Source organism: Phodopus roborovskii, unplaced genomic scaffold, assembly GCF_943737965.1.
Source record: "Phodopus roborovskii unplaced genomic scaffold, PHOROB, whole genome shotgun sequence".
Classification (NCBI taxonomy): domain Eukaryota; kingdom Metazoa; phylum Chordata; class Mammalia; order Rodentia; family Cricetidae; genus Phodopus; species Phodopus roborovskii.
In genome coordinates this window covers 23,491,249-23,504,678 of record NW_026126517.1, presented here as the reverse complement: position 1 = coordinate 23,504,678, position 13,430 = coordinate 23,491,249, and the positions used below count along the sequence as shown (strand labels likewise).

Below are 13,430 nucleotides of genomic sequence, written 5' to 3'. Positions count from 1 at the left end.
CTTTTTCATGAGCAGCATGTATAAACACAAATGTCTGAATCGTCACACAACGCTACAGAGGGCCAGTGTTCATCATGCTTCTCTTTCACAAAAGAGGACGGCCAGAACCAAGAGTCTCTGGCTCTAACAGTGAGGGCAGGGTGAGGCCAGGGCTGGGGGCTCTGACTCCCAGCTCCACAGTTTACACATTTCCTTAGTGCTGCTGGTTGTCTCTACTGCAGCTTTCTGATGACAGCTGGGCATATCTGGATTCCAAGATACCATGGTGTGAGCAGGCGTGCGCTGGGTGCTATCCACTTCTATCACTTTATTTTATGTGGCCTCTTACCCAGCAATAGCCACTTCCTACATGCTTCACTTCTCCCTGAAATGGTCCTGGGGGGGGGTATTCTCAGGGCTCCCTGGTCCCCTTAGGTGCACAGAGTACTAGTGGAACCAAGCTAATGCCCCTGCACACTTAAATTAGAGCAGACTTGCCCAAGACTTTTACTTTGAGGGGACTCTTACCTCGGCTGGACACCTTATTTCTACTGAACGTGGCAGCTGGCTGGTGGTGTCCGTAGGGATGGATCCCCAGCTCCCGGGCCTGACTCACAGTTCCCAGCAATGACTCAGGGTCCCCAGGTCCACCGGTACTCAAGAGCAGAGGGCTGTCGTGGCAACCTTTGGTCAGTGTGCTTGGGCTCTTGTCTGGGAAGCCCACCTTGGCCCCCTCACACAAGCAGTCCTCTTCCATGCTCTCCGAATGCATTAGTGACGGCTGATGGGCATACCCATGGGTGGGAGTGGGTGAGGGACCCTGTGAGATACATTCCTGCGCCCTGATCTGTAGGAGATGCTGAGGGCTGGCGTGGTGGTGATGGTGGTACGAGTCAGCATTTTGATAAGATAAAGCCTGGCGCTCTGTCATACTCTGTCCCCCGATGCTAGGAGCTAGGCTCCCAGCATCCCCTTGGTTCATGTGCCTGAACAATTCATGGTATTCTTGCTGCTGCTGCTGCTGCTGCTGCTGCTGTTGCTGTCGATGCTGTTGCTGCCTTTTAACGAGCTGTGCAAACTCTGCTGGAGGCAGCCGAATGTCCGAGTGGCCAGTGAGCGAATGCCGAGGAGAGAGCAGTCCTTGAAGGATGTGGGGAACCTGCTGGTGTCTGGTATAGTCTGGCGGTGTAGGGGAGAGCAGGGCCTGCTGTAGTGCTGATGCGGTATAGTGTGGTGGCTGCTGCTGTGCACTGGGAGGGAAAGTGGGGAACTGGTCAAGTGGAGGAACTTTCAGGGCTTGAGTTGGAGGAAACCCCACTCCTGTTGAAGGGCTGTAGCTGCTGGGGGACCCCCGGGACTGGTCCGAAAACAGATGGGGGTGTAAATGCGCCTGGTCGTAGTTAGCAGGAGAGAACCGATTCATGTTCAAGCTGCAGACACAAAAGGGTGTGAGTACCAGGCATTCGAGTAATAACTACACCAACTTCCCTGGGAATAGTCACTAGTCTTTATTAGCATGAAGCTTCCATGGTACAGACCTGTGCTGTGACAGGGAGGGTTGTGCAGTCACCACTATTTGTCCCCTCATTTGCTTAGAGACTTATGGCACTGGGCATGTAAGCCGCAGTCTTGAAAGCAACAATTCGGTTTTGGTTTCTTTCTTGAATTGGGTCTCATGTAGTCCAGGCTAGCCTATAAGTTGCCATGTAGCTCAGGAGGACCTTCAACTCCTGACCCTCCTGCTTCTACCTCTAGAGTGCTGGGGTCCTGGGTGTGGGCTAGCACACCGGGTTTGTGTGATGCTGAGGACTGAAGTCAGGGCTTTGTGCACGCCAACCCAGCACTCTATCCACAGAGTTGCACCCTCAGTCTAATCTAGCCTTTCTTAAAAATAACCAGAGCTTTTTAGAGCAGCAGTGTCCCAGAGAAGGACAGAGAAGGAAAGACCCTGAACTAATAACCGAGGGGAACTGACACCTCCCTACATTCCTCTAACAGACCTTCCCTTTTTTGCAGACCACCAGGAAGGCATGCCGCCATTTTTCTCTTGCCTCACTAACAGTTTGGTTCATGAACAGTTTGGTTCATGAACCCACCTTGCTGCTTTTACAAAGGGTGATACAAGAGCACAGGCTCCTCACACTTGTTCCTTCCCACCCACTCTGCTCTGCTAAGGGGCTTCTTCCTCTCCAGATCACCTACACAGGGGCTGGGTACCACCCAGGAGCTTACCTGTGGGCCTCTGCGCTGTCCGCACTCAGCTGCTTGGACAAGGGCCGGTGCCCATAGCTGAAGGTAGCCATTAGGTTGTTACGGTGCTGCATCTGAATCTGACTGGCACTGGGGCTCATGGCGATGCCCCGCCCAGCAGAGCCTGCAGTTGTCCCTGCCATGTTGCTGAGCATGTCAACTGGCTCCTGTAGCTGGATAGTCACTGGCTGTGACTGGCTAGGCTGCTGTATGCCCAAGCAGGTTAGTGCCACACTGGGAGGTGGGGAACAGTTCTCAGGCTGCTGCTGGAAGATCGCACCATGGGAGGGTAAGCCTTGAAACTGGGAAGGAGATGTAGCACCTGCAGAGAAAGGGACGGCTGGTTACCTGCCAGCTGTAAGTAGGGAGCCCAGAAGGAGACTCACAGCACATAGAATCTAGAACAGCCTTCTTAAGCCTCCCTTTATAAGACAATACCAAGAACTGGCAGAAAAGCAATCTCACTCACTGGGCCCTACCCATAGATTCATAGGTCAGGTGGGTTCCCCATGAATTTGTATTTCCAACTAATTCCCCCTTAGAGCTGCTCTACAGCTGGATTCTGAGTGGCAGGGGTGTGCAGTGTTTCCCAAATGTGAAAACACACAAGTGACCCTGAAAATTGGCTAAATTACACATTCGGATCTCAGGGACTCCATCTGGATTAGAAGAACCTAGAGGCAACGCTAGTGCTTTTTCAGACTGACAAGGAGCTGACTATGTGCTAGCCTCTAAAGAATCACACCCAATAGGAGGCCTGGAGAGGGTTTTTAGGAGATACAATAATAATGGTTAACCTATCGTAAGCCTATAGTAAGGACTATTACATTAGTTACTGTCCCAGCTGATTTACATATATTGCTATTATTACAGCTGTACTGAGAAAGCACAGGTACACAGAAGTTAAGAAATTTACCCAAGCTTTCACAATCAAGGAATAAAATAAAACACCAACAAATCAAAGCAAAAGACCAAGTCTTTGTCTGCATGGCATGTAATGGCCATGGCCAGCTGCACTCACCGTGAGATGGGATCACGGCAGTGCTGACGGAGGGCGGAGGGCTGTTACTTGGCTGCCTGAAGAGATGGTTGTTGGGGTGGTTGGGGGGTGGGCTTGAAGGTTGAATCCTTAATCTTAAAAAAAAAAAAAAAAATGACAGAACAGATACATAAGCCTCCTGAGTAGACAGAGCCATCTGGAGTTAACATTTAGCGACATGATACACTCAAATAGACATCTTTTAGCTTGGGGAATCCAACCGTGGTAGCAGGTCACCACAAGCCTGTCCTCACTTCATTTGATCAGTCTTGTCCCACCAAAAAGGCAGCGCCCCCTGACCTGGCCTACAATGGATGTTAGCTTACTCTGTTCATGCAGCTAAGGAAATAGCCAGGATTTTAGGAAGCCCCTTCAACTCTAAATCCGCTGTTCTGTTTTCCCAGAAGTGAATGCACAAGTCAGTCCATTTTCCATCCTAGGGTGCCATGCGGTCCAGCCAGTGACTTAGGAAGAGTAAGTGTGGCTCATTTACCTCTGCAGCTGGGTGAGGAGGGCGGGCTGATTTTCACATGCAGCCTGAAGAGGTGGGGAAGGCTGAGGAGGACAAATAGAATCCTAAAATAGAAAATGGGGTGGGGGAGGAAAACAATATCATTAGCTGCAAAGTTCATCAGAGTTCTTCTTGGGAAGGGAAGACACAGAAGGTACCATCTATGACTCTGACTTTGACTCCTCTGATTTATCAAAGGCTTTAGCAGCCTTTACTCAAACATGTCACCCATAAACATAACTCCCACTCCACTTTGCCCTGAGCCCTTTTCACAATGCACAGGCTAAGGAGAAAACAAAGAGTGAATGAGGGCCTACTTGGATTTGCTGCTGGAGAATCTGATGGTGCTGCTCCTGCTGGTACAGCATATGCTGCTGCTGGGTCTTCTCCAGGGTCCTCTCATCAATCTGTCCCCCGTACATCTTCTGCAGCTGCTCGCACTCCTGAAGGGGAAGCAGTGGGTTCAGATGGGACCCAGCCAGGCCTACCCCAAACAGTGATCTCAGCAGAGGCAGATCTGTCCCAAGGTCTCATGGGCAGAACGAGCCACAGAAGAACAGTGTCCTTGATGGGCATGGACAGGGATCCTCACACTCGGCTTTATGGGACTGAATGGGAACCACCGAGGACACACTGTGTGCATGAGTGAGTGTCCAGTGTGGAACCAAACACAAATACAAAGCACAGGCCACTCGAAGCTCTTGGCCCTTCATAGCAGCCTGGAAGCAGGTTTCCTACCTCTGGGAGCCACGCCTGATATTAACACCAAGACCCAGTGCCCTGTGTGACAAGGGGAATGCCAAGATCGCTTAGAAGTACCTTCCCTGTTGCTTCCCAGTGAAACCCAAACCAGAAATGCCTTTCCAATGAACTACAGAGACTAGAAACATTTTAGTATGACTATGAGGGAAGCAAGTTTGACCCTGGGGAGGGCAGTCTATGAGGAATGTGCATTAGAAAGCTATATTGTTTTAAGCCAGAACCCTTTGGTGCTACTGGCATGAAGGGCATAGAGAGTTACTGCCCTGGTTCTGGACACACATTGTTACCCTGCTCCTCCATAGATTACCTGTTGTAACTGTTTGATGCTGCTGTTGGTGCCCATTTTTTCCAGGTGAGCTTTGAAGGCCTGGATGCTGGCAGCCCCATCTGAGAACCGGCGCACGGGAGAGAAACGCTCCGTAGGGAGATGCAGGGTGTTGGAGTCCTTGTAAGTGGAGCTAAATATATGGGAAGAGACAGTTAGCAGCTAGGACTTGGGGGGCTTTGACCAATCACACAGGGACCACATTCCAGATCAACACAGAGACAGCAGGCTGCATGAGGAGCCCCACACATGGTACTCCCATGTCATTTCCCAAGGTGGCTGTTCCCCTTTAGAGGACTATGGACATGTATTTCCTACCTCTACTTACCTTAGGTCACTCTACTTCCCAGGCCTGGTGAGGTCCTAGGGTCAACTACATCCAGTTCTTATAAACATACTAGTGCAGAGTGCAATTCAGCAGTATAGCTAGGATTGGCCATATCAGAGCTCTGGGTTTTTATAGTCATTCATTTATTTTCTATTACAGTTACATTTTAAGGGGTTTATTTTGTGAAAGCTCAGGTTTTAAAAACCAGATCCCTATCTGGTATCTTCAGAAACTCAGAATTCACCATTTGATCCAGAGTTTCCTTCAACAGTAACCTATGTATGGCTAGAATGAATCATGGGGTCAAAGGTCTGGCCTGGGACTTACAGTTCTGTTCTAGAAAGGGGAGGGTGGAGGCTTGGGTAGGGGAAGATACGGACTTCTGATCCCAGGATAGAGACAGCACATTCCTCAGGAATGTGGGCCTCAAGATCCTGCACGTACCTTGTGGACACACAGGAGACCTGCTACAGTGAGGAGACCTCACACAGCAGCACCTGCCCAACCTCCTTCTGACAAAGGGGTCCCCACTGCTCAACCAGAACTCAGCCAATGTCTTACGGGGAGAAAGAAACGCCATCGATGAGGAGCCCAAAGACAGCACTAGGCTGGCTAACACCTATGCTTGTTGCCTAACCAGAAAGAGATGTTTATGAGCGGAGATAAGCAGGTTAAAGACTGCAGAGGCAGCGTCCCCACAGCTGATGGAAAGGGTCAGGGTGGCAGGTCTAGGGCAGAGATGACATTACACTGAGCTATGGGTGAGGTGACTGGTCACCTCGCCAGTTCGGATTGAAGCAGAGCCAAAGCCAAGAAAGCGGGTGAACAAGCAAGTTCAAATACAGTGCAGACAGGGGAGGGCTGAGGAGAAACGATGACGGCAGCGAAGCCAAGAGAGTTCTGATGACAGGTGAAAGCCCTCAGTCTCTACTAATGGCCTTCTGCTTCAGACTTCATCAAAGCTTTAAGCAGTGGTAAGTTAGTGAAATGAGCATGAAATCTATTTGTTTTAGTAACATAATAGAGAAATTAGTCAGGGGTGGGGGGTGGGCATCACAATCCGGAAGCTGCACTCAGGAAGGAGGCTTTCAGAAGCATGCTGTGTCTGTACTTCAGGCCCTTTGAATTAAAGGAAAGCATCGGTATCATTCCTCCTAACATTCGACTCCTACACTTTCAGTATCTTCAGGCAACAGACAGGTTTCTGTGGCCAAGAGCTGTTCTTCAAGCAGTCTTTCTACACAAAATCATCCTTTCCCATTACAGCAAGAACATCCCAGGTTCCAGGTGTGGCACGGCTTTCTGGAAACTCAGGCTGTGAAGAGACTGGCCCCAGCTCATCCTGGCTCAGTAACTTCAGGGGAGCGGTTCCAAGAACCCGCCCTCGGCAGAGGCACAGGCAGGCAGTGTCAAGCACGCTTGACTTTATTTCCATTAGCAACCACGTTCACTCAGGACAGCCTCACATGGGTTGCTATTTCCACTGTACCCTTCAAACAGAGGTGCAGCCCCCAACTGGAAATCTGTCTTGTGTGAACTTTTAAATCACACACTTCCAGGGGTGAAAATGTTGACCAGCCCCTCTTCTGTCTCCATGGTGGACTTCACCTAGTATAACACAAAGAATAGATATATATTCTGTTCTTTTAATCATTTTCCAGAAAATGAAAGTATTTCAGTGACACAGACAGGCCACCCATATCATATGGTGTGTTTTATGGCCTTGGAATGCTTCTCTTTCCCCCAAACTAATTTCAGTCTCTTCTGTGTGTGTGCGCGCGGCGACTCCACCCAGACATGCTTGGTTTACACAAGTGCCCCACAGTACACAATCTGCCATTCAAATCCATGTAACGCTACCGAGAGTGTGCGCATGGGAACAGACACAGAGTTGTAGGAGGCCAGGCCCTGGCAGTGACTGCAGTCACAATGCTCATCACACAGATGGACCTGCAGGCTGCCCTGATCTTCTTTTAAGAACAAATGTCAACAGAATAGGGGATCTGTGAGGACGGCTGGCTGGAAAGTGCTGATCACAGTTTTTTCCTGGGGGAGCACGGAGGATTAAAGTTTGATACTCAAAGGCTAAAACCTACAAAACAGGCCTGGGGAGGGCTGACAAATCAAGTACTAAGTAGAAGAGGAGGTGAGCAGCAAAAAGGACATTTTTAAGACAAGTGCAAACGTGGAGTCCTAAGTTACGAGCTGCCCAGAGGAGGGGTCAATTCACTAGCCAACAAGCACCAAGGAGCTCTCCATGAGTGATGCGCAGGTCGCTAGAGGCCTCCATCAGAGGGACTGTGCCATCGCAGTTGTGCATGAGAACCTTCATTCCTTCTGCTCCTAACAGGACTTTTTCTTTCTAAATTGTTCATGGTCATTTATAGACGCTTATTTTCGTTCTTCCAGAGTGCCAGTGTGGCACTAATGATGTTCCTGTCTGCTCAGGTTCACCTGTCCCTGCTGATTACCCGATGCCCAGTGAGAGAGAAGCACAAGGAGCACACTGTCTGGAGCTGATCAGTGTGATGAGTCACAAGCATTCATTCCCATTGGCATACATATATACCCAGTTTCTTCAGAACCCACTGCTTAAAGCCTTCCCAAAGGGAGACTGCATTGCATGACCCCCAAGAAGACTGGAAGGAACAGATCAAGGAATGGCTGATGACTTAGGAAGCGTGGCCTGTGAGCTTGAGGACAGCATCAGAATGGGTGTGGCTAAGGCTGTCAGTTACCAAGGGAATCATGGAAGACAATCACCTCAGCTCTCTTACAGCCAGACTACCTTAGATTTGGTGAAGTTTCCCTGGTCAAGATGGTGAAAGCTTGTCTTCCTTTCTTTGAGGCAATGATCTAAACAACAGAAGCCCAGCGAAGACCTTGCTGTCTCTGAAGAATGATGTCCCGTTCCTATTCTACCATTCATTAGGGATGCACCTCCCTATAGCCAGCCTGATGCTCAGGGATAACACCCTAGGAAGTGCCCATTCTTTCGAAGGTGATGAATTATTAGAGTCAGGTCTGTGGATGTTGCTACAAAACCCTCATCTCTAGAGTTGCCTTCTGAGATCACCACTCCCATGAAGGCCTACAGGAATCAGCTGCAGATGATAAATAGGTCTGCAAGGAAATAGGATGGAAGGACTTTTGGAATGCTCCAGAATCTGAGAGAGAACTTTTGCCCTGCGCATTGCTTAAGAGCTGGGAGCTGAGAAGATGTGAGTTAGGGATGGCAGGTGGCTTCTAGTTAAAGCCAGTCACCATGACCTGGAGACTAGTCATGAGGGTGCTGGTCCAATGAGCCTCAAGGAAGCTCACACTGCCAAGTGGCTACTCACCGATGCTGGTCAGGTACCAGGTGAGGAGGCCAGACCCGGGAACGGAAAGATTGCTGTCCTAGCTGCCGTTGCAGGTCCGGTGGGATCTCAGCTGTCGGGCTGGTCATGGCCAGTGTGTGTCTTTTGGACCTATTTGCCAAGTACCTGCAACAAGCAGGGAGGACATTTCATAGTAAAAAAGACAAGAATGTTCCTGAGCAAGAAGCAATAGAAGTTAGTCCGAGGCACTTGGTAGGACAGTGTGGGGCACCAGAAGGGCTCCACGGCAAGTGGCCCCAGACAGGATGGAGGTGAAGCATGTCTAACTGGCCAACAGAAGTCAGCTTACCACTGAGGTGGCTGGCTTTTGAGCTTAAGAGTAGCCATCTAAGAGAAGAAAAGCAGATCTAGCTCACAAAGGCAACAGGATCAATTTCCTTACTTCATTCCAATTCAATAGAAGTTATTTTTTTACATATTAATTTTTCTCCAAATGTCCAAACTATAAGTTAGAGGAAATGAGCCCAAGGCCTACTTCAAGGGAGGTATTCAGAAATGTCTCTTGGTGTCAGAGGCCTCAGGTTTTGTGCTGTCCTTACTGCATGCCAAAGAAAGTAGATTTATTTGAGGACAACTGAATTCTTCCCTCATGTCCTGTGACCAAAACTCAATCACCAGAGAAGAAAAACTGATGTGGTCCACAGAGGACTAATGTAAGAGAATGAAGAAATAAAACTACTTGGGATATTCAGAGCTGTTTTCAGGAGGCAAAGAAGCAAGGTAAGGAAGAGTCAGGTGCCCAAGAGTCAGCCTCAGTGATGCCTTCTGCTCTAAAGAGCTTCCACACCTACACAGGTCTGCATGGTACAAGATCCAGGCCCTGCGTCTGGCTGAGCTTCCTCAGCACTTCTGCTCGCCTTGGGTACACATAAGAGAAGCACGATTCCCTTCTGTCCCATCAAAATGATACACGTTCTAGCCTTTCAATGTTGGTCTGAAGAGAAGGTGGGGACAGAGGAAGTTAGATCTAAGACAAGGAAGATAAAACAGGGCTGTGTCTTTTCAAGGAGGAAGGCAGTATGTAGTACAGTTCCTACTTTCTCCTTTCTTCAACATCAACAGGGCTCATTTGCAACCTTGCTCATACATCCTTGTATCAGCAAACCATACAAATAAGAGCATCAGAGTGAGGCAAGGTCACCACAGCTTTTCTTCTACTGGCTAAACTGTGGAGGGAGCTGGCAACCCCATTCACTAGGCTGCTTTGTTTTCTTTTCTTTTCTGCATAAGACAGCTTCTTTGAACAGGGGCTCTGATATAGACCTCCTGAGAGTAGGAAGAGAGTCCTAGACAGCAACCATGAGGCTCTTGGTTTATTCCTGACTACGTTGGCTATGTAAGCTAAAAGCCATTATCAGACTGTAATTCATTGTATGCAAACTTGCTAGAGAAAGCCATCGGTGGTTAATGTCCATTGATAAAAACACCCAAAGTTTCCCCAAGAGCCCATGAAAACCATTTTATTTCAACTTCCCTCAAGGGAAAACATAATCTTGAAGAACACCCATATTTCTGGGAAAATACATGCTGGATTCTGGTGAAAACCCCTCCCCAGAAAATAAGAACGACAACTCCACAAGGGGACATGCATGGAGCTGAAGACCACAACTACTGGAACTGAGGTCAATGGACAGCATGGCATGCCTGATGGTCACTGTTGTTCTCTGTGAATTAGGCATCTCTCAACAAGGTTCTACAAACAATGGATATTTACATCTGTCTCTGGCCCGCATCCCACCCCACCCCCACCCCGTGTTTTTTTGTTTTTTTGTTTTTTGCTTTTCCTTTTCCAATATCTCTTTGTTGGTACAACAAGGGAGTAGAAGAAACAGCAAACAGTACAGGAGGTATTCATTCATTCTCCTGGGAAGGAGGAGTCCATGCCAGAGGTCCATGGCCAGACTAGCTAGGATCACTGTCATCTCAAATCTCCAATTCCTTTTCAGTAATCAGTTCGTGGCAGGTAGGAGCAGGCTTTATGCCTTCTGAACACTATCAGAGTTGCGATATGAAGGCGAGGGACAAGGAAGGGAGGAGGGAGGAGAGAAAATGTTCTTAAGGTTATTGCTGTCACTTAAGGGGCTTCCAGTGGCGCTTATAGAAATGAGATTTTCTGGGCAGTCTTCTGTCACTTCCGTGTGGGGAGGAACATGCCATCTGGCTTGAGCAAAGAAACCACACAACTGTTGAGGCTGCACTGCACCACCTCCCTGGGCAGAGGTGACCTTTCGCTGGTTGCAGGGGAGCCTGCCCAAGGACGTTCTGCAAGCACTGCCAGATGCCACATTACCTCTGCACAGCTTCCTGATCTGGCTCCCCATCCGAGCTCTCCTCATCCACAGGGGTAACTGCTGGCACTGCCTGCAGAGACAGGAAGAAAAGGCTCAGGGTGGCAGCTTACTCTGTGATGCCCTGAACTCTGAAAACTGGACTGAGGCCAAGGGTCTTGTTAATGTTCTTATTTCAAAGACTTTTCTAGAACCTATAGGTTAGAGAGAACTTTCATACATCTTATTTTCCAGTCCCATCTTGCTCAGGTGCTATAAATTTGGATTTCTTCCTTTATCATCTCTGTTTGTTTGTGCATCTAATACTTGGATGCCTACTAGGAGATGAACTGTGTTTTTGGAGCTACAGTCTTTGTTTTAGAGAGACAACTGAACAGACAACTCTAAGAGCATGATTGAGATCTCTCAAGTCTTCTGTGGGGTGCTTGGAAATTAAAGAAGATGCTATGGAGGAAATAAGGCCTGATCTGATGAGACCCGAGGAGTGTAAAGGAGCTATTAGCCAGGCAAAGAGCAAAAGGGTCAGAGGTTGAGAGAAGTAAGTGCTCAAGGATCTGGAATACATAAAAAACTACCTACCTAAAGTGCTGAGGAACTGACCATGGCTTCATAAGAGTTTGGATGTCCAAGAAAGCATCATGGTGTTTGAAAGTACACTACCACAGAACATATAATCAATGATTTAAAATACTCACTACCCTCTAAATCATACATGAAATGAGAAGCACCATACAGACACATCACTGGAGCTGCCGGATCCTCTGCATGAAGACAGGAAGGCTGTATGTCCTCAAAAACTATTCTTGGCCCAGAGGCCCATATAAGCATCATCCATACCCTGGGCACTACATCAGCAGTGACTTTAGTGACCAAACGTGGCATTATGGGGCTGCAGAGATGGCTCAGTGGTTAAGAGCATATACTGCTCTTGCACATAGCCTGAGTTTGGCTCCTAGCACATACTGGGTGGCTCACAACAACTTGTAACTCAAACTTCAAAGGCTCCTATACCTCTGACCTCACCCCTGCTCCCCACCCCCAGTAATTAAAAATAAATATTTTCTTAAGAACTGGGTTAATTACAAAACAAAATGAAAACTTTTTTGAAGTAAAATCCCAACATTTGAATTTTCCCACCCTTTACTTTAGTTCTAAGGGCAGAGCGAGGGACTGGACAGGAAGTGGCTATAGCTGAGGCAGAGGAAGGGTACTTATACACGGCCTTGAATATCACACAGATTTATTTTGGGACGGGCAGCGGTGAATCACTACAGGGTTTTAAGCAGGGGCACAGTGTTACAGGATCTGTGTTTGGAAAAGTGAGGTCTCTGCAGTTGCAGGGTGGAAGAGGCCGTCAGTGGAAACCAGGAAGCCAGCCAGGTACCCTCTGGGAGTCCACTGTGTTAATCCAGGTGACTGGTGACTGACCATGACTTAAGGCAAGGGGGGCAGGGGGAGGGGGCAGAGATGGAGAGACATTTAATCCATAGACATTAGACAACCGATAGCAGCAATGATAATTGTACAAAGATTAAAACAAAAATCCGTGTCCCTAGCTTGTGTAGTCACCAGGACAGTAACAGTGCTGCTGTATCACTGTAGGGAAGTCAAGTGTCACCGAGGTAAGATAAGCGTTGGAACCGCTGCATTCAGATTGTGAGTACTTGTGCAGCAGCCATTAAACCTATGGCGGAAGCAACCCCACATGCACATATATAGAACTCAGAAGAACACTCTGGGAGGAGAACCGGATGGCAGGTGGAATTATGGGAGTGGACAGGCTCATCCAAAGAGAAGACAGGAATGAGAAAGGGGCCTCAGGTCAGTCAACTCTGAGCAGAAAAGAAACCTAAAACCTAAAGAGGAGACTAGAAAACAGAAGGTAAATCCAGGGAGGGTGGCCTTCTTACAGAAGCACCCCCCCAAAAAAAAAGTACTACAAAGAAGAGGTAAGAAAAGTCACCAATGACTAATGGAGTTGGGACATCCAAAAAGATAAAGATTAAAAATGCCCACTGGATTTATCAACAAGAGCCCATAATCGACCTTGGCAGCAACAACTCCAGTGGACAGAGTTAAGTCACCCCACTTACCACACTACTGATCCTGATCCCTCCTAACCAATACTGCCCTTGTCCATCAAAAGCCTCTGCTGCTTAAGAGCCATGTCATTCACTTTGGCATTTAATACTGTAGCCCCCTCCCCTTTTTTAAAAGGCTGCATCTTAGCCCTGCTTAGCCTGGTACTCACTATATACACCAGGTTGGCTTCAAACTCGCAGTGACCCTCACATGCCTGCCTCCCAAGTACTGGGATTCCATTGCTTTGCACACTGTTTTCTGAACTGCAGTGCTATTGACAGTGTGGCCCACAGGCTCCCACATCACTCTGTGATCAAAACCATGATAAGGAAAGCACAGAGATTCAGAGTGAGCTTTGGTGTGCGCTCATGACAAGTTAGTAGAGTGTTTTTATAAAGTATTGACCCACGATGGATCAAATGAGAACAAAAGTCACTGGCGACTGATTTTAAGCAGTACTGCCCTAAACAGCTCATGAGGGCTAGG

General features: G+C 48.3%; 2 protein-coding genes across 4 annotated transcripts in view; one reads left to right on the top strand and one right to left on the bottom strand.

The window, feature by feature from the left end:
- Tagln (transgelin) overlaps positions 1–13,430 on the top strand; it is a 911,813-nt gene that overhangs the window by 631,062 nt on the left and 267,321 nt on the right. The gene's annotated exons all lie outside the window — the stretch shown is intronic.
- Sik3 (SIK family kinase 3) overlaps positions 1–13,430 on the bottom strand; it is a 214,907-nt gene that overhangs the window by 11,799 nt on the left and 189,678 nt on the right. For 2 of the 3 annotated variants that reach the window (XM_051197322.1, XM_051197323.1), the window contains exons 14-21: positions 10,865–10,935; positions 8,536–8,679; positions 4,849–4,999; positions 4,097–4,222; positions 3,762–3,844; positions 3,251–3,363; positions 2,212–2,551; positions 508–1,409 (exon numbers count right to left, since the gene is read on the bottom strand). In XM_051197322.1, coding sequence (XP_051053279.1) covers positions 508–1,409; positions 2,212–2,551; positions 3,251–3,363; positions 3,762–3,844; positions 4,097–4,222; positions 4,849–4,999; positions 8,536–8,679; positions 10,865–10,935 — 1,930 coding nt within the window. The remainder of the gene's footprint in view (positions 1–507; positions 1,410–2,211; positions 2,552–3,250; positions 3,364–3,761; positions 3,845–4,096; positions 4,223–4,848; positions 5,000–8,535; positions 8,680–10,864; positions 10,936–13,430) is intronic. The other variant, XM_051197324.1, reaches the window with a different exon arrangement.